At 53.1% G+C, this 18422-nt stretch overlaps 6 protein-coding genes across 6 annotated transcripts; 4 read left to right on the top strand and 2 right to left on the bottom strand.

Moving 5' to 3' along the window:
* Positions 1–2609: 2609 nt before the first annotated feature.
* On the top strand, positions 2610–4652 carry M406DRAFT_295967 (ABC1-domain-containing protein; the record flags this gene model as incomplete). The annotated part of the gene is made up of 3 exons (XM_040919219.1): positions 2610–2938; positions 3001–3151; positions 3222–4652. The coding sequence occupies 3 exons, from the start codon at positions 2610–2612 to the stop codon at positions 4521–4523; spliced, it is 1782 nt and encodes a 593-aa protein (XP_040771582.1). The 3' UTR covers positions 4524–4652.
* Positions 4653–5077: 425 nt separating this feature from the next.
* M406DRAFT_358247 (uncharacterized protein) lies at positions 5078–5933 on the top strand (the record flags this gene model as incomplete). Its single annotated transcript, XM_040923842.1, has 3 exons — positions 5078–5271; positions 5371–5484; positions 5623–5933. Coding segments are annotated over exons 1-3 (540 nt in total), but the record flags the coding sequence as incomplete, so codon positions are not given.
* A 568-nt stretch (positions 5934–6501) lies between these two features.
* M406DRAFT_358245 (DUF1692-domain-containing protein) lies at positions 6502–7849 on the bottom strand. The gene is made up of 2 exons (XM_040923841.1): positions 7296–7849; positions 6502–7144 (listed from the first exon to the last, which is right to left on the bottom strand). Exons 1-2 carry the CDS (start codon positions 7831–7833, stop codon positions 6672–6674), a joined length of 1011 nt encoding a protein of 336 aa, XP_040771580.1. The 5' UTR covers positions 7834–7849; the 3' UTR covers positions 6502–6671.
* Positions 7850–11745: 3896 nt separating this feature from the next.
* M406DRAFT_232943 (P-loop containing nucleoside triphosphate hydrolase protein) lies at positions 11746–12710 on the top strand (the record flags this gene model as incomplete). Its single annotated transcript, XM_040915924.1, has 4 exons — positions 11746–12111; positions 12211–12273; positions 12327–12487; positions 12533–12710. Coding segments are annotated over 4 exons (768 nt in total), but the record flags the coding sequence as incomplete, so codon positions are not given.
* A 438-nt stretch (positions 12711–13148) lies between these two features.
* Positions 13149–14959, bottom strand: M406DRAFT_324389 (uncharacterized protein). The gene is made up of 2 exons (XM_040919864.1): positions 14807–14959; positions 13149–13692 (listed from the first exon to the last, which is right to left on the bottom strand). Exon 2 carries the CDS (start codon positions 13636–13638, stop codon positions 13315–13317), a length of 324 nt encoding a protein of 107 aa, XP_040771578.1. The 5' UTR covers positions 13639–13692; positions 14807–14959; the 3' UTR covers positions 13149–13314.
* Positions 14960–17711: 2752 nt separating this feature from the next.
* Positions 17712–18317, top strand: M406DRAFT_223559 (uncharacterized protein; the record flags this gene model as incomplete). Its single annotated transcript, XM_040915657.1, has 1 exon — positions 17712–18317. A coding segment is annotated over one exon (606 nt), but the record flags the coding sequence as incomplete, so codon positions are not given.
* Positions 18318–18422: the final 105 nt, after the last annotated feature.

The following is an 18422-nucleotide window of genomic DNA, read 5'->3' as shown; positions in this document are numbered from 1 at the left end:
GCAGCCTCAGAGGTTACGGCGATCACAGTGGCGCTGCTAGTGGCCACAGAGCTCGTGGCGATAATCTCTGAAGACGAGTCGGAGGCGGCACTTGGAATGGCAGCAACTAAAGCGGATGCAGAAGAGGTGGGCTCGACAGCCTCCGTGACGGAGCTCGACTGTGAGGCCCTGGCCTTCTTTGGACAGGCGGCAGCGGACGCGGCAGATATGGCCGACAGGGCCAGAACAACAGATTGAAACCTCATGGTGTCGAAGTGAACGGTAAATTTCGTTGATGCAAGAGAATGGATGGGCAAAGGCTCCGGCCTGGACGCAATGACTATTGCACTGCAAGATAAGTAAAACAAAACAGAAAAGAATGTGTCGAATGGTAAAGACTGGTATACTCGCACAAGCGATTTAAATCGAAGAGAAAGAGCGACAGGACTTATAACAGAAGCGGCCTACAAGAGAAGAAAATTTAAGTTCATGATTACGACCTCGGGGCGACAGAGGCTATTCTATATGAGATCCTACGCAAGAGAGCCGTCAAGGCCGGTCGTTGCGGATTTCACGATTCCACAAATCCGGTAAGGGCTGTAGGAGCCACTCATTTCCAAAGTTAAAAACAAACGAGCCTCAAAAGCATCATCGCCAAACTAGTCTGCCAAACAAATTCCCCGTTCTAATTTCTTCTCAGGGGATGGCAGGTTCATCTAAGCAGCGTTGGCTGGGGGCGCGTGAGGCGCAGGGCCGCAGGTTCCTTGGCCTTGCTTCCCAGAGGGTCTGGACTCGTTGCTGCGATGCATGCATGGCTCGCGGCCCCTTGCTCCCGGTGTATAAGAAAGCAACATAAAAACTAGACAATCCTGAACCTGGGGTTGGTGGCGGCCTGTATCCTGTTTGAGAATGTCTCGTGTCAAGGTTCTTAATGCGGGATGGCTTCTGCTGTGGGTTCGCTGGCGGTTTCGTCTTGATGAGCGTTGCGTGATGGTTTGCTAGTCGGCGGACGAGACGCGTGTGTCGACTCGTTGACAGGAGGTAGACATGCCATGGATGACTCGTGCAGCAGGGGAAGGATCATGGGTTTTCAACGAGAGTGAGTCCAGCATATCAATCCTCATTTTCGGCGCACCGGCATGCCATCATGGGGAGATGTCGTTACCCTGATCGGGAATAGCATTCCCCCATCAGGGGGGATCCTTTAGGCGCCATAGGCCTTGGAATCTCATGTTAGTCAGACAATTGAGCTGCATTAAGAGTTTAAGCGACATACTGGTCGAACTCTCTTCTGGCCTGTATATATTTCATACTGATGACGCATCCAGTTCGATTCTGGATCTAGACCCACTGCACTCGGTAGTAATAATCATCATCGCAAATATTGCACCTGTAGTGACTCTGCTTTTAATGCCACAGGTTCCTGCTCCCCACAACAAAAAGCGCCACTTGCAACACTGCAAGATTAGACCTGGAAGGATCCTGCGACTGCACAGGAGTAGTGCTTCTGCATTAAAGCTGACTTGCATAAGTATGAAATTGCTTTTTGGAGGCCGGGGTGTTTCCTGAGAGGGAACAGGCAATTACTGTAAAGCACGCACCGTAGCACTGGTGGCAGTAGCCTTAAGCACCTGGAAGGAGGAAAACTTCATGCGGCCAACATGAGCGGACTGGACGGGGCGGCGGTGACGAAGTGGCTCTCAACATGCAGGACGGGCTGTCGTAGACTAATGAAAGGATATTATACGCGTGGAAGGAAAGGAGAGAAAAGAATTGAAGGCACAGGGCCGAACGATCCAGGGTTATCAACAGGCCTGGCCGTTGGCTGGCTGGTGCGTTATTGGCCCTCGCACATATGGATAGGGGCAAGAAGCTCGCCGGAGCAGATCGTCGAAAGTGGAGGTTACATATTGAACAAATGTTACGTGAGCAATCATTGCAAACATGTATGTGTGCATTCGAGGTCCATTTCCATTTGTCTTGAATTTTCTGCTTCATTCTCCACCTCAGAGAGATTGATTATCGTCCTCGACAGCGTATGCATCATACAGTTCTCAATCTGTCTCCAGGTCCTCTAGAATGAGAGACGCGCCCATCACAGTTATAGGCCTTACTACATGCTCGGCTGTATTTGACTACAGCGCCTCGTGAGGAGATTGTGGCTTCTTACGTGGCTCTCGGGGCCCACACGAGAAGTTTCCCAGCCCTTGTGCTCCTGCTGGTGTTCATATGTCATGACGGCAGCACAACATCTCTGAGAAAGGCGTCACTTTACGTCGTCGAGTTGTTGCCAAAGGTTGCTTATATGACTGCGGACGCTGAGGTTGGATGAACCCCTGCACAAGTCAGACCGGGACCGGAAGGTGGTGTGAGCGGACCCTACCATGCGCCGCCATAATCAGCCGAGGATGCTGCTCCGTGAGTTGCCGCAGTATGCTCGGCAGAAAAAAAAAGTCGCTTTGTGCTTGGGCGACGTGAACGATAACTTGCAATCTGTCGGGTACGCCTCTGCAAGCCGACGATTGTCTCTGCCGTCCCTTCTTTATCTCGACAAGAAGATGCAATTATTCAAAACCACCTTTTACATGTTATAATATCCCTTCCTTCGGACCAATGTCGACCCTTGAAGCATGAAGGCGGCTTCTATCCTTCCGACGCTTCTGCGTCCCTTATCGGCACGGCAGTCGCAGTGGACGTGTACATCATGCCGCAGCCCATACCTGAGGGCAACCCGAAATCGAGCTCCAATAGGCACACGTCAGGACGGCGCAAGCAAACGAGCATACTCATCAAGAACATCGACGCCCCCTCCGCGGCCTAAAGGAAGAGTCCTTCTCTATGCCAGTATCGCAGGAGCAGGCGCGAGTGTTTTGGCTGTCGCAGAAGATGTGAAGAGCACCTTTGAGGGCACGGAACGGGCAGGCAGGGTGGCTTCGGCCCTGTTCATCTGCATAAACGAGTCGGTCGTCCTGAGCCATGATCCTTCTAGCATGCCGATTTTTCTGACACCACCTTGTTCAGCTACCGAACCACGTTGAATCAGCGCGATAAGGTTACCGATGCAGAGGAGAAAGACACGCTACTGAAGAGCTGCCACAAGAGATGTGCGGAGAGGACGCTCAGGGTATTAGAGAAGAATGGCGGAATATTTATCAAGCTGGGCCAGCACCTGGTATGTACCTGCTGTCCAGAATGTCGAGAGGACTGAGCTCCGACTTGTCCTTGCTGACTATGTATCCCAGAGCGCGATGAACTACCTCCTGCCCAACGAATGGACGTCGACATTCATCCCGCTACAGGACAAGTGCCCGGTCTCGTCTTACGAGTCGATCGAGGAAATGTTCAAGAGAGACACGGGAGAAGATCTGGCCGACTACTTCTCCGATTTTGCCCACGAGCCGATCGGCGCCGCCTCCCTGGCGCAGGTACACCTGGCCACGATCAAAGAGACGGATCAGAAGGTGGCGGTGAAAGTCCAGCACCCGACCCTGGCACAATGGGCGCCCCTCGACCTGGCGCTGACGAGATACACCTTCTCGACGCTGAAGAGGTTCTTTCCGGAGTACGACCTCGAGTGGCTGTCAAAAGAGATGGACCTGTCCCTGCCGCAGGAGCTCGATTTCCAGTGTGAAGCCCAGAACGCCATGCGCATGAAGGCTCACTTCGCCAACTACCCGAAACTGCCGCTCATCATCCCTTCTGTGTTGTGGGCAAAGAAACGGATCCTCGTGATGGCGTGCGAGTCGGGCCACAGACTGGACGACCTGGAATACCTGGACTCACAGGGCATCGACCGCGACGAGGTCTCGGCGACGCTCGCTCGCATCTTCAACGAGATGATCTTTGGCGAGGGTGCGCCACTGCATTGTGACCCACACGGTGGCAATATCTCAATCCGGAAGAACGACTCGCGGAGATATGGTGCCAACTTCGATGTGATACTCTACGATCATGGCCTCTACCGAGATATACCGTCCGACATACGCCGTTCGTACGCTAAGATGTGGCTAGCCGTCATCGAAGGCGATATGGAACAGATGAAGAAGCATACGAAAGATGTCGCTGGCATCACAGACGAGCAGTTCCCTCTCTTCGCATCCGCCATCACGGGCCGCGATTTCAGCGTGGTGCAATCGTCGATCATGAAGCCCAAGTCGGAGGACGAGAAGAAGACAATGGGAGGCGCCCTACAGGAGGGTCTGCTTGCAGACCTTGTGCAGCTGCTTGGTCAGGTACCTAGGGTGATTCTGCTCATCCTGAAGACCAACGACCTCACGCGCAGCCTGGACGAGAGTCTCCATACTCGGCAGGGCCCCATCCGCAACTTTATGATCCTTGCAAGGTACTGCATGCGGACCGTATTCAACGAGCAGCTCGAGCAGATACGGGAGCACGGGTCCTACTTCCACCCGTCCAACATGCTCAGGCTGCTGGCCGCATCATTTAGCTTCCTCCGCGTCGAGGTGAAGCTGACGTTGTTTGAACTCTGGCTGGGAGCGAAGAGGGCAGTGGGCTGGAACAGCGCTGATCTTATGGGGATATGAAGAACGAATGACAAGGAAGAAGTTGGAACGAGCGACGATACACGCACATAGATCTTGATACCTTGCATCATGGCCAGGAGTTTGATTAGACGACGATAGTCTTATCACATTTTACCACTTGGACCCTTGACAACGGACCACAGGCTAAGCGTTGGACTGGAGCCTGCACACACTCTCAGGCACGCACGAGGTCAACCTCCTCCACTCCTGGCCGGGGTTGAGCAGCAGACCCCGGGAAAGGCGTGTGAGACTATTGGCCTCCTTCATGCTGACATTGTCTGGGTGCAACGCAGCAGCACCTTAGCCCGACTTCCCACCTCAAACACCCTCGTGCTTGGGTCTCTTATGTATGTTCTTTCGAATCTGGACCCCTAACCTATCTCGTGCCCTCGGGCCGGATCAATATTCTGACGTTTACCCAAGTACCCACTGTTCACCCCGTCGAGACTATGTGCCACCCAACATATAAATTGTCTGCCCTCGCCCACCTCTTGTGCCTCTCAAAACTTACTACCTTTGTCTTCCTCTCCCTCTCACCCAACGGGCTTCCCTAGGAGAAATCACTTGTATCCCCCTCCCCAAGGTCAATATTTTATACTAACAACAACATCAAGTAGTCTTGCTTCACCCTCCATGTCTTCCACCACGGACAATGTTCCTCCGTCTGGCTTTATGCCGCGCTTAAGGCTCTCGGCCAGGTTGGAGGATTACATTGGCGTAGGTCAGAAAGCTCAGTCCGCACTATCCCGTGAGTAAAAATTCCATGATCCGGATTTATTTTGGGACCCCCACCCTTCTGCCCACCTCCTAAGATGCAGGGCTAACCGGGAAAACAAAACCTGCGCAGGCTACATGAGATTTCTTTGGGCGGGCTTGCGTCGGGGTCATGTGGGTTTACTTTTCGGCCGCGCCAACCGCGAGCTTCACGACCAGGCGTTTGCGGATTGGTACTCGTCAGCCAGTGAGTATTTTCCACCCTGCGTTTGTTTTCCTCAACAACACCTGTCTCTTTTTCCTTTCCCCTTCCTCACTCCTTCTCTTCTCCTTTTTTCCTATCTTCTTCTGCCCATTCCACGCTCACACAGCCTTCCAATTCCAGGCCACAACATCGCCCAGTTCGAGGCCACAACCGCCGTCCCCGGCCTCGTCGCCTCCGCCCACGGCATCGTGCTCGACCTCGGCCCCGGGGCCGGCATCCAGCTCCCGCACTTCGACGCGTCCAAGGTCGAGCACATCTACGGCGTCGAGCCCAACACGAGCTTCAGGCGCGCCTTTCTCGACCGGCTCCAGACGTCCAAAGTCGGGCTGGACGGCAAGTATACGCTCATTCCGTGTGGGATCGAGGACAGAGAGGTGCTGGCGCGGTATGGGCTGGGGGAGGGGAGTGTTGATTGTGTGCTCAGCGCGCAAGTCATGGTGAGTTCGATACCTTTCCTTTCTCTTCTTCGACTGCTTCGACATTCAGTATGCATTTTTCGTAGGCAAAGCCTGGTGTTTCTGACGGGGGGGTTTTGTGGTGGCTTAGTGTTCCCTCCCGAATCTCGAGGAGCACGTCCGGGAGATGCATAGGCTGCTGAGGCCCGGTGGCGAGCTTATCTTCTGGGAGCACTGCCGGAATACAGACCTTGTTTCGAGGGCTGTTCAATGTAAGTTGTCGCCCAAAAGGGGGGAAAGTCCTTTTAAGGCTGTTTGTTTGGCTGTTCAGTGGTGCTGACGGGGTTTTGGTAGGGCTTTGGTGTCTGATCTGGCCTAGTGTCGTTGGCGGATGCCGTCTGGACCGAGTGACTCGAGAGGCCTTGATCCAGGCTGCTGAGTGGGAATCTGTGGACATTGACACTGATATGGAGGCGCATATGGTTATGCCTCGGATCTGGGGACGCTTGGTCAAGCCACAAGTGTCTTGAGAGAGTGGTGGGGTAATCGCCCAAGAGGTCTGGTGTGGGATCTCGAAGGAATCAAAGAAGTAGCAGTGGTAGCTGAAGTTAAATCATGGTAATCAGAATTTTTTATGACCTGCGCCAGTGCCTGTTCTATATATGCCAGAAAATGGTATATTCAGGAATGCAAGACATTATACAAACCTCCCCCCAAAAACAGAGGATAGCAAATCCACCACTGACCAAAATCTCCCCTTCTCTGCCTCGCCGCTCAGTCTTCATACGAACCCTTCTCGAATCCAATCATGCCGGTGTTTGCTCTTCTCCTCTTCTTTCCCCAGGTCTCTCTGGCCCACTCGGTCAGCGTAAACCCCCAGTGGCCCGCCACCAGCGCTCCACTGAGAATATTGATGACCTTGACGATGAAGACAACAAAGCTGTCGCGCGACTCCTCGATCTGCAGGAGGATGGGCTCGATGTCGTACTTGAAGAAGACGCCGGGGAAGATGTTTTCGCTGACTTCGTGGCTCTGCTCCGTCACGGCGTACTGGTTGGTGAACAACGTGTCGGCGTTGTAGGGGCTCGCGGGGCCGACGCTGTAGATCGTGGGAACGATGGACATGAAGTATTGGAACTTGTGGAAGTGGTTCGCGGCGATGTTGACGGTGCGGTCGAGGGGGTTTTCGAGAGAGGGGTAGAAGCCGCCGAAGGAGAGCTCGTTAACAATGTGGGAGAAGTTGAAATCTGTGTGAGTATTTAAGTCAGTCAGGTTCTCTTTTTTTCTCTCTCTTCTTCTTCTTTCCTTTCCCTCTACCTCTAGCATAAAGGAGACATGGAGCAGGAGGGGGCGAGAAAAACAGAGGGTGCGTGTATGTGTTTGTGCTTGGCAACGTACTGCTGTGATCCAGATGCTCCCCAAACTCGAGATACCCATGGCCACGGGCAGTGACGTGGAAATCACCCTGCACCTTGTTCAGGTCCAGGCTCCCAAAGATACGGCACGAGTCTGCATTGTTGGCGCCGCCCTTGACCTTGGGAGTCTTGGCCCACTTGGCCCTCTTGGTGCCCAGCCTGACGATATCATGGATATGCTCCTCGCCAAAGCCCTCGTCGTGGCCGTGCATGGCCACCCAGCCCTCGCCGGTAACGATGCGGCCCTGCTCGTCCCTGTTGAGCTTGTGCGTGCCCTTCTTGTCGACCCAGTGTGTCCACATGGTACTCTCGCGCTTCAGCTTGTTTCCGGCCAGGATACGGTCGCCTGAGGCATCCTGCACGTTGATGTGCAGGTCGTTGCATGCCATGCGTACCACCATGTCCAGGTTGATCTGCAGGCTGTGGCCGACGCCTTTTTCGACCGCGAAGGTGTGCGTCTCGACGCCGCGCCACCAGCGGGCCAGCTCGGACCACACGAGGACGAGTGTGACGAGGATCATGGCGACTGTCCATTTGCCGCCGCCCGAGGTGCGCGTTACGTATTGAGGTTTGGATTTGGCTGCAACAAAGGAGGGGAGGAGGGCAACGCGGGTTAGCTTTCGGTTTACTGCTATGCATTCGAGATGGAGAGGGGGCGCCAGAGGTACTTACGAAATGCATCGAATGCGCTCACTATGCTACCCTTTGCGCCAAAAGCATCCTCATCTAGACTGGTGTCCTTGAAGCCGTTCATGGGCGAAGGAGCGTGGAGAGGCGCATCCGAGTACGGGCTGCCGCCGTACTGGGTCTGTTGTGATTGCCAGTCCATGGCGAGAGGCTATGAGAGAAATCTTGCAAGGTCCAAATGAAGCCCGAATGTCGTCGCCGTGAGTTGATCTCAACGTTTCTTGGCTATATCGTCTCGTGGAGAGCTTCGTGGAAGATGGTAGGTGGTGCTGTCCCCGCCGCGAGGAGGTCGTTTCGAGAGAAACACCAGCGTGCGCCGGAGCCTTCTCTGATCGCCGCAGGGGATGTTCGCCAGCGTGAACACGTCGTTCAAAGATCTTGTCGAACTGTCCCCTATCAGCCCCCGTTTTGCGTTATTCGGCTCATCCAATTGAGCAGTCTGGTTGTCGATATATTTTCGTAGAGCTTGCAAAGGCTCTGGGCGCGGGAGTTTGTGGTCTCCCTGCTAAACTTAATTCACAAAGTAGGGGACCTTACTTTCACACGGCACTGAGGACAGGTAGCAGTAATTGGGACGATCGACCCCGGTTAAAAACGCGCCGTCTGCATTCGTCACCCGCAGGGGTGGGCTTGGGTGGGGGTCTAAAATTAGAGGAAGAGGAAGGATGGGTGGATCTCCCCACCTTTCGACTTACACGAGGCTGAGGCTCCAGAACAACTCACAACCACTGCTTGAGCCAAGTCGAATGCACCTGAACAAATCCAGCACCGGTAAGCAGAACAGAACCAAATCCTCGCAGGTATGCCTAGAGGTCTGAAAGTTAATTGCTGCAATATGCTTTTAGCCCTCTTTAGCTCTCTTACCTACTATCAAACTACACTTCTTACGCTGTGGACCACTGACTGCAGAGCCTAATAATGTCACCATACTTGGTTGGAATCAAGGCTTCTCCATATGCTACCTTATGACATAATCATTTCCGTTTTGCCTAACATTTCTGAACTCATTCTTATCCCCTTCTTGGCTTCTTTACCATCCAGCTGCAGCGTCATCTGCAGAGATGACTACCCTATTTGTCAGCCTCCATGCGGCTGGCTGACCGTCAAAGGTCACCCACACTTTCTCCACTGTCTGAAGCCTACATTTGCTTTTCTCTATCCCGATCTAGCACTAGATACAAGGCGCTGCTATTATACTCTGCTGGCCTCTCGCCCTGTCCATACCCACGGGTTTCTGACTATTGAACGCACGGGATTGAAAGACTCCGACACTTTACCTTCTTTGAATGCAGGCTTGCTCTACTTGAGTGGAACATGTCGAAAAGACCCCATGCAGTCATCCTTATCTCTAAGGCACGTGTCGTGTGGAGTGCCGGAGCATCGTCCCGAATCAGCCAGCCAGCAAGAGAATATTATTTTTTTATTGAAAAAGAAAGGAGATTAATTGGAGAAAAATGAAGAAGGGGGCTGGGGGGACCGGAAATCTATTTGGAAAACAGACGGCCTGGAATATACCAGTCTTCAGCTGGTAGGCCAAAATGTGGCCAGTTCATCATGGCCCCTTGTGTAGCGAATCAAACAAGGCTGGGCATGAAAGACAGGGACAAGCAGCCTCAGGTGAGACGATGGACTTAGACGCGTGACCTTTTCTGCACAATTCCGAGGCTAACCTCACGTCGCGCATGACATGCAGTGCTCCAGAGCTTTATCCTTCTTATAGGACGGTTGCTGGATTCCACGCGAAGAGATCCGTAGCTCACCTGTCCCACGCGGCCGGCTGCGCACTACTACCTTTATGGAGTACAGAGTATAGCATATTAAGACCTTGTGTTTTTTGTCCTGCGGTGGAACGTGACAAGTATGTCCAATTTGAACTGGATCTACATAGCCATTTCTCTCACCAAAGGCTATCTGACTAGGGGACTTCAATGACTCGCTGGATGCTGTTTGATGATGATAACAGAACATCTTTTTTCTCTCTCAACATATGCCTTTCAAAGACACTATATTTTAGCGCAAGCCTTTTCGAGGAGAAAGTTCACGTTGAAATGTTCATGCAAGATATGACCACGTCAACGTTCAGGCAGAAGTGCTATATACTGCATGAGCCTTCAGGCCTAGAGGTCTAGATTCATGGAGTGATGCACGTCACACATGGGACTATTTAGTCCCATGAGGAGAAGGGGATCATCCAAGAAGGACAAAAACGAGGCGACAGAACTAACCTATGACTGGCAGCACCACGGCTTTCCACAGGTCGACGCTTTCGTTGCCACCCTGCAACCTCCCGCACGTTGCATGACCTTGGAAGTAATTGGATACCATTACACTACAAGATACACCGCCGAAGATTCTTGTCCTTTGTTACCGTACTTCTCAAGTGCGCCTGCGGTGACCGATGTGGGATGTCAAAGAGCCTTATGAGCCTTGGTCGCCTGGACACAAGAAAATAGTTATCTACGCGAGCGCATCGTAACTGCCGTCCACATAAAAATCGGAATTCCAGAATCAGCCTCTGGAAAGAAAGAGACTTCAAGATTCTTGTCAACTTGCTCTGCCCATCTCTGACTCTATCAAATCCATCCACTGGGCTGGCTGACTGTTATTCACCCACACAGGCCATCCTTTTCGAGTCCGACTCAACGGCTGGATCATCACCTGATTTAAGACAGATAACCACGGACGGCCATGGAAGTTCTGCCCTCTCTCCAGACCCTCTCCTCAGTGGCGATCTGGATGAACTGGCGCAGCATTCTCGCATACTTCCCCGCCGTAGAAACCTTCATCAACGGCCTCAATGTCGATGTGTTGATCCACCTGGTGCTGGGGACGAAACTCGGCTTGTTCAGTCTGGGCGTGCTATCATCGCTAGCCCTGTCTCACATAGTATACTCGGCCTGGAAAGCGATTCGGGATTTAGTGCTCGTTACCTGTTATACCAAGATCTCTATGCATGAGAACTGTACCATGTATCAGAATGTGGTGGACTGGACGATCAGACACCATGAGCAGCTTGCCTCTGTTAACACGGCCAAGATCTCATGGCGTGGGGGGTTCTTCGAGGATAAAATTGTGGTTCCGGATTCGGAGGACAAGATTGATATTGGGCGACTGCTGAACGAAGTTGTGAGTGATTGACTATATCTTAGAGTGTAATAAAGGACGGAAGCAGGGGTTCATTGCAAAATGACTGATCTCTTTTGATATGATAGGTCCCTGATTTCCTGCCCGAAATAACCCAGATTCGGTTTTGGTCGGGATGGTCATACTTCTGGATGATCGAGCGCAAAGACAAGGTACGACCTGCTCGAGTGCACCCGCTGGTCTCTCCTTCCTCTCTCATGCACAGAGGTTCTAAAAAGCCTGCTTTGGATCCAGAAACTTGAGTTTCACGGAAGAGAGGCACCCGATAATTGGCTTGACATTTACTGCTTCAACTGGAGGCGAAGCACTGGCAAGTAAACTTACATTTCAAGTTCTGCCGCCTGAATCTCATCTCTTGTGTTTCTCCGAAAAACGGAGAGAACAAATAAAGAAGAGAAAGCAAAAGAAAGGACACGATATAGTATCAGGTTTCATCACTCACTAACAGAAGGACCAAAGAGCCATTGAGGGAGCTGCTCGTGAAGATATTAAAAGACGACGCCGCGCAGAACTGTGACAAAACCATAATTTACAGTCCTGCGTCCCCGTGGCACCAACTCAGCCAAAAACCCTACTGGGGCCGGAGCAAATCAAGACTGCGCCGTCCCCTGAGTACAGTCGTCCTTGACGAGCAGCAAAAGGACGTGATCATCACCGACATCAGGAACTTCCTCACCCGCTCAGGTGTCTTATGGTACCGGGAGAAAGGCCTCCCTCTCCGTCTCGGCTACCTCTTCAGCGGACCACCCGGTACGGGCAAGTCTTCCCTGGCCTTCGCCCTGGCTAGCGACTTTGGTCTGCCAGTGTACATGATCAACCTCTCGTCACCGGGCCTCAATGATAGCGACATTGAGTCGCTCTTCTGTAGCCTCCCTCGCCACTGTATCGTCTTGCTTGAGGACGTCGATGCTACACAGCCACTGTCAAGGAATCTCCCCAAGGACCAAAAGGAAGCCGACGACAAAGACGTGGATTCGGAAGAAGACGATGACTCTGACTCGAGGTCGTCTGATGGGGAGGCCAATATCGCACGGGCCGCGACGGGGAGAGGCCATGGAGGGAAAGAGTCACGGTCCAGGACGCGCGAGAACACGGTGACACTGAGCGGATTGCTGAACGCGATAGATGGAGTAGCAGCTTCAGAGGGCAAGTCAAACCCAAATTTATGACAGGAACAAAAAAGCTTGACGTTCCTTTCTCACCTCTCTTAGGCCGCATCCTGATCATGACAACCAACCACATCGAGAACCTAGACGAAGCCCTCATCCGAACAGGCCGAGCCGACCGCATCATCTCCTTCACCAAGACAACCAAGAAGCAGGCCGAGGATATGTTTATCAACGCGTATACGGGCACGCGCTGGGGCCAGCACATGTCCCGCGAGACAAGGCTGAAGCACCCAGAGATGGAGGACTGGACGGACGAGGACATTTATGTGCTGGCCAAGGAGTTTTCCGACAAGATCCAGGATGCCAAGTTCAGCCCGGCTCTGATCCAGCAGTACTTTAAGGACTTTCGTGCGGAGCCCAGGCGGGCTGTGCAGGAGCTGGAGGAATGGATGAAAGACCCTCGAGTGTATCGGAGGCCGTCTCTTGACCGGAAGACAGACGCCTTTTTGTTGGGAGAGGAGCATCCTGATACTCCACCCACGACGCCGAAAGAGTGATGAACAAGAGATATAATAACAAGATGTAGCGTCCTCCTTTCGAACCTCTTGTTTTGTTTCTAAACTTCTACCAAAACTAAAAGGGGGTATCATTGTTGAAAAGATGAGTGTTGGACCGAGTGGTTTTCCAACTGATGACTCAAACAAATAAAAAATAAAAAAGATTCCGTGTCTCCATCGTCCACCCCTCCAAACAAAAGACAGTTCCTATTCCATCTCGCCAGCAGCGTCATGTTGAATATTGACGCATCTTTGTTCGCAATAACAAATCTGTGCGAGACCCAGTGACTTGCTGGGCCGGATGTATCTGGCAGCCACCTGCCGCGCCTTCCCTGGATAGATTGATTGATTCAGCCAGCCTAGCTTAGGCTGGTTTCTTCCCTTCTTTCTTTCCTTCCATAGTGAAGCCTTTTAATAGAGTTTCTCTCCCATGACCTCTGAAAAAGATAGCCCCGCTGTCTTCTCCCAAAATCGTCTCTCTAATTTCTATATGCGATCATACAGACTACAAACAGGATATGTTTACGCTGGTGGATATGCGCTCCCTCACCCTCCCCTCCGAATTCCTCGCATCCACAAGAGTAGGTCCATGAACGCCCTGTGTCCCGACAGACGCCTCGACAGCACCGCAGATACCATCCAGGAGGTGGTAGACGTACTGTACGATGAAGACGGTGCTCAGTTTTCTGTCGACCGTAGGGCAAAAACTCCCGATGCGCACCCCAAGCAGGCTGGCACTGGCGGCGCAGCAGGCATCCAGCGTGGCCGGCAGCACCGAGGCGAAGCTCTCGAAAATCTGGAGGAGGCGGACGTAGCAGCTGACGACCATCAGGCCCGTCGCGCTGTCCAGACCTGACGACGTTGAGGGCGGCGGTGAAGGCTGGTGCAGCATCTCGGCCTCCTCATCCAGCATAAGCGGCGATGCGGGTGATGCGTACTGCAGGGCTGCGTCAGGGCCCACGAAACCCTGCTTTAGGATCTCGATGAACTCCTCTGCCGCCTGGAAGAGGCGCTCCACCCAGTCCAGGGCGGAGGCGACAGCGAGGCTGTCGGTCTCTGGCTCGCCTCTGGCAACGAGGCCCTGGTGCTCGATGGTCCTGAACGAGTTGAGGCACTGGTACAACTCGAGGTGGAGGCTTGTCAGCCTCTCGACGGGGTCCTGAGTCATTGATGTGGTTGGGGATGCGCTCTCGACTGTCATTGGATCGCCACCACCCACGTGAGGGTGATGGTGCTGGTGGTGCTGGTGGTGGTGGTTGTTGTTCACCAGCAATGCATCAGACGCGTCCTCAAAGGATGGCATCAGCGAGTTGAGCCCGCCGCCCAGACCGCCGATCAAGGCACCTGGGAAGAGAGCGTGGCAGCTGTCGTCGAGCTGTTGCTGTTGTTGCTGCTGCTGGCCCGCCGACGTGTTCTCGGCGTCGCTTACGCTCCAGTCGAACGGGCTGGGACAGTCACTTGGTGAAAGCAACCCATTGAGCGGCCAAGGGCTCTGCCGCCTTTCCGGGAGAGACAACGGTGGCGTGGGCTCGAGAATGACCGCCGCGCTAAGGTCGGTGATAAACTCATGGTGATGATTAGACACCACTGCGTCATCAGCTGCTGTCGTCGTCGACTCTCCACTCAAGGACTTTCTACTACTGCTGATGCCCTTTGTTGAAGACGCAGGCTGGCCTACACTAGACGGTGGGGTGGCAGTCTGGTGCAGCACAGGACGCTGGCGGCGCTTCTTGGCCGTCGTCTTGCTGACCGAAGCGTTAGTGGAGTGGGGGCGGCCTAGCCGCCGCGGTATCCTCTCTGTGCAGGTGGCATTGGCCGCCAGACACCTATCGCAGCTGAGCCTGTCGTGCTGGCGGGCGCAGCGCAGCTTCTGGTTGTGACAGCGCTCGCAGGCCAGGCGTTTGGCTGTCGTTGGCGAAGAAGGGGGATTCTCCGTGTTGATGGTGGTGGTGACATCTTTGACCTCGTCGAGGCCGGTGGGCTTGTCTGGGGAGGTGGTGATGGGGCTGCTGTAGACCTGTGCTTGGCCTACGACGGGGTGATCTCTCATGGGGGTGTCGGGGGCGGCGTCTTTACGGGTTGTGGTTGTTTGTGCTATCATCTTGCGTGTGAGAGCAAAGGTGAGAGAGACTGGAGCGCCAAATGTCGTCGTTGTCTTTGAATGAGGTCTCACTTCGTCCCGCTTCCCATTCCGTATAATAATTTATCACGGTAAGAGAGAAGAAAAAAAGGATACCAAGGGAACTAAGTAAATGCAATGCCACAAAAGATGGAGAAACCTCCCACGTAGTATTACCCTGGGTAAAGGCCCTTCAGCTAGTGTGGAACCGGTAGGATTCAGGATCCTTTGGCGTCTGTGTGCGTTTGCGTGTGTGTTAAGGGAACCCCCCGGATGGTGTCCTGAAAAAGAGAGAGAGAGAGAGAGAGAGAGAGATGCGCACAACACATCAAGGCAAGGTAGGCGTGGCAGAATGGCAACGGCGACAGCGCTGCAGTCCTTTTCAGCGCTATCCCCGGGTATGAGATCTGCCGCACTATGAGGAACAAAAAGATAAGATCCTCTAGGTGCTTAGGTATCTAGGTAAGGTATTATGGTTTGTCACGCAAATTTGGGAGAGGGGGGGGGGGCGGCGTATCGCCCGATTCAGCACCGTTCCTTGGAGGGAAGCGATGGAAGCGGAAGAAAGATGAATGGAATTGCTCTGAAAAGTCCGAACTTGTATAATAGAGGAAAGTAAGGCATCCAGCATGGAGACCAATCGAGAAAGGATGACCACGCCACAATAAGTCCGTAGTCCGGAGTCCGACGCCGAATATCGTAACGGGTGTCGTGCCGTGCCTCGTTCCGGAGTCTCCGAAAACGAGAGAGAGGATAAGGAGTATAGAGAGAGGAGCAAGAGATGCACGCTATAGCTCCGTGACGCATGTATGAAGGAGGACAGCCGCCCTACATTAAACACTGGCCGGCCATCTCTCTGTTTCTCAAGCAATCCTTCAAAGACTCGGGCCCCAGACCAACCAGCCACCTAAACCGGTAATCATTGTCACGACCAGACAAGGTCTGACCTCAATGTACAGGGGCCCGAGGGAAGGGGGGAAGGAGAGGGAACAAAACCATGTCTTGGAATTATCCAAGGCTCTCGTCACAACAAGTGAGTGACACCTCACAAGAGACAAGAGAAAGACACTAAACCCACCGGGGCCCCCCTCCTGAGGTGGCAATCAAGAAGCTCTGGTATTACGTGCTTACTGATGCTTTGTGCTGTGATTATGCAGATCTCGGCCTACACGTAAGAAAGCGGAGGGGAGGGGGGGGGGAGGCATGGGATGTAAGTGAGACCTAGGAGACTCTGTGTGTGCGTGTATGTGTGAGTCTGTGTGTGAGTTGGCAAAAGTTAGAGTTATGATTTGTTGTCCCGTCTTTTGCTGGCTGACTTCACCGCTGTCACGGCCAAAGCATAATAAATACCGGCTCTCGGCAATCCATTCGCTGTCCGTTGGGCAAGGTGCTCATCTCGGGGCGTAGGATTCGGAGAGAGAGGACAAGAGGAAGAAGAAGATAAGAAAAAGAAAACCTCCGGTAAGCACGGACCATTCGGAGAAGGGAATTACTTGAAATGGAAATCTTAAAACGTATGGGAATGACTAGAAAGGGTAATGGATGAATCCAGTTTAGCTGGTATAGATAGGATAATGTAAGGGGACCTTATTTGTTAACCATGATGATGCATTCCAGTGCAGTGCGTTGCGTATTTGGCTTATAGCATAAGGATTGGATCAATGGAATTGGCCACAAGTTTTGCATGCTGCAAACTGTCGGGTTCAGGCATGACAGGCGATAAGAGAAGGAGAGAGTGTGTAAATGCAAATCCGTAATGCTGCCCCTCGCTAAGCAAGAAAAAGAAATCGCCGAAGCTGACGCTTCCATTGGCTTCCCCCGTTCTGTCTTTGCTCTTCGCTGTCCGTCCCTCTCCAAGCTACGTGTATGTTACTGACGTAGCACCTGCTGTGATCCTCCACCAAGGATGCGCGCTTACAGCGTCTTACGGTAACATCTCCATTATTCTTTGGCTTTCTGGGGTACTTGGTCGGGGATTTCCTGGGGTCCTCAGCCACCCCCAGGTCCGAAATTGCAAGGCATACGACAGAGTATTGCCGAACGGAGCCGGTGATTTAATTATGGGAGTATGACATGCCTCTGATTCAGGCAATAGGAGTTTGAAGCATTGGCAAAGAGCAAAGAAGCAGAGGATCATGTCCTTTCGCAGTGATGAACTTGCGGTAGGTTTTCTGTGTTGGACACGGACAAGAGACTGAGTATTTGATTGAGGCTTTGGATCGAAAAAGGCCGACGGAGCTGCTGTGGGCGAATCAAGTAATTGCCAAGGATGGCCGGGGGAGAAGCTGTGCGGCACAGCAGTGATTACTTACTTGAATAATCATCCGAGCGATTCCTTATAAAGTGCATCGTGGCTCAACAAAAAAAGACGAATTTTTACTCTACATGTTCTTGGACCAAAAATTTAAAGAGAGAGGGAGAGATCAGCCGGCTGGATGGCCGGACATCTGCCGTCTGTCCGGATCGGAGGGGGAGGGGGGGGGGGGGGTTAGTCTAATCAATCATTACCCTTCACTCCATCGCCGGTGCCTCTCTGCTGTAAGCTTGCTTCCCCGCAGGCTATGAACCCGGTTGATGGTTAAATCATGCTCTCTCAAACCATAACCATACCGCCTCATCATGACCACTTTAGTGTACTAAACCAAAACACAAGCAAACCCTCAATAAGATCCAATATGTACAATTCCCAAATCACCTTCACCTTAGACCTCGTCTGCCCCTGGACCTACCTAGCCAAGAAACGCCTAGAAACAGCGCTCACCCAGCTCCCCCAAGACACAACCACCAAAGCAGCCTTCCACCTGCACATCCTCCCGCACCAGCTCTACCCAGCCTTCGGCCCCGCGCAGGACAAGCACGCCTGGTATAGGGACACTAAATACCTCGGCTCCGAGGAGCGGACGGCGGCGTTTGTGGGGGCGATGGAGGAGCTTGGGCGGGAGGAGGGGATTGAGTTTCGGTTTGGCGGGTTGGTGGGGGATACGCTGCAGGCGCATCGGGTGGTGCAGTATTTCCAGGAGGTGGATGCAGATGGGGACGTCGGCAAAGGCGAGGCACAGCAGGGGCAGACGAGGGCGAGCCGGATCGTGGACGCGCTGTACAGGATGTACTTTGAAGAGGAAAAGGACCTGAGCTCACATGAGACGCTGGTTGCAGCTTGCATAGAGGCTGGCATCGAGGAAGGAGAGGCGAGGAGGGTCGTGGTGGAGGACGAAGGAGAAGGCTTGATGGAGCTGAAGGCGCTGCTGAGGGAGTCTGCTCTGAACGGGATCGACTCGGTGCCGCATATCATGTTTGAGGGGCGGCGGAGGGATCTTACGCTTGTTGGGGCCAAGAAGGTGGGTGAGTATGTGAAGGCCATGGAAACAATTGCGAAGGAGAGCACGTAATTCGAGTGTGGATGCTGGGAAACCAGATGGCATTTGGCAATGAGATTGCTTTTTTCCCCTTCTCCAGACTGACGACTAACTTGACCTTGGGTTTGTGTGAGGACC

This window comes from Cryphonectria parasitica (assembly GCF_011745365.1).
Source record: "Cryphonectria parasitica EP155 unplaced genomic scaffold M406scaffold_9, whole genome shotgun sequence".
In the NCBI taxonomy this organism is placed as follows: Eukaryota; Fungi; Ascomycota; class Sordariomycetes; order Diaporthales; family Cryphonectriaceae; genus Cryphonectria; species Cryphonectria parasitica.
This window is presented reverse-complemented; position numbering and strand designations above follow the sequence as displayed.

Excerpts from the sequence above, each read along its gene's own strand:
- M406DRAFT_324389 (XM_040919864.1), bottom strand. The coding sequence starts at position 13,638 with ATGGTCGTCAGCTGCTACGTCCGCCTCCTCCAGATTTTCGAGAGCTTC.
- M406DRAFT_358245 (XM_040923841.1), bottom strand. The coding sequence starts at position 7,833 with ATGATCCTCGTCACACTCGTCCTCGTGTGGTCCGAGCTGGCCCGCTGG. Across the intron at positions 7,145-7,295 it reads GGAGCATCTGGATCACAGCA|ATTTCAACTTCTCCCACATT; the intron begins GTACGTTGCCAA and ends ATACTCACACAG.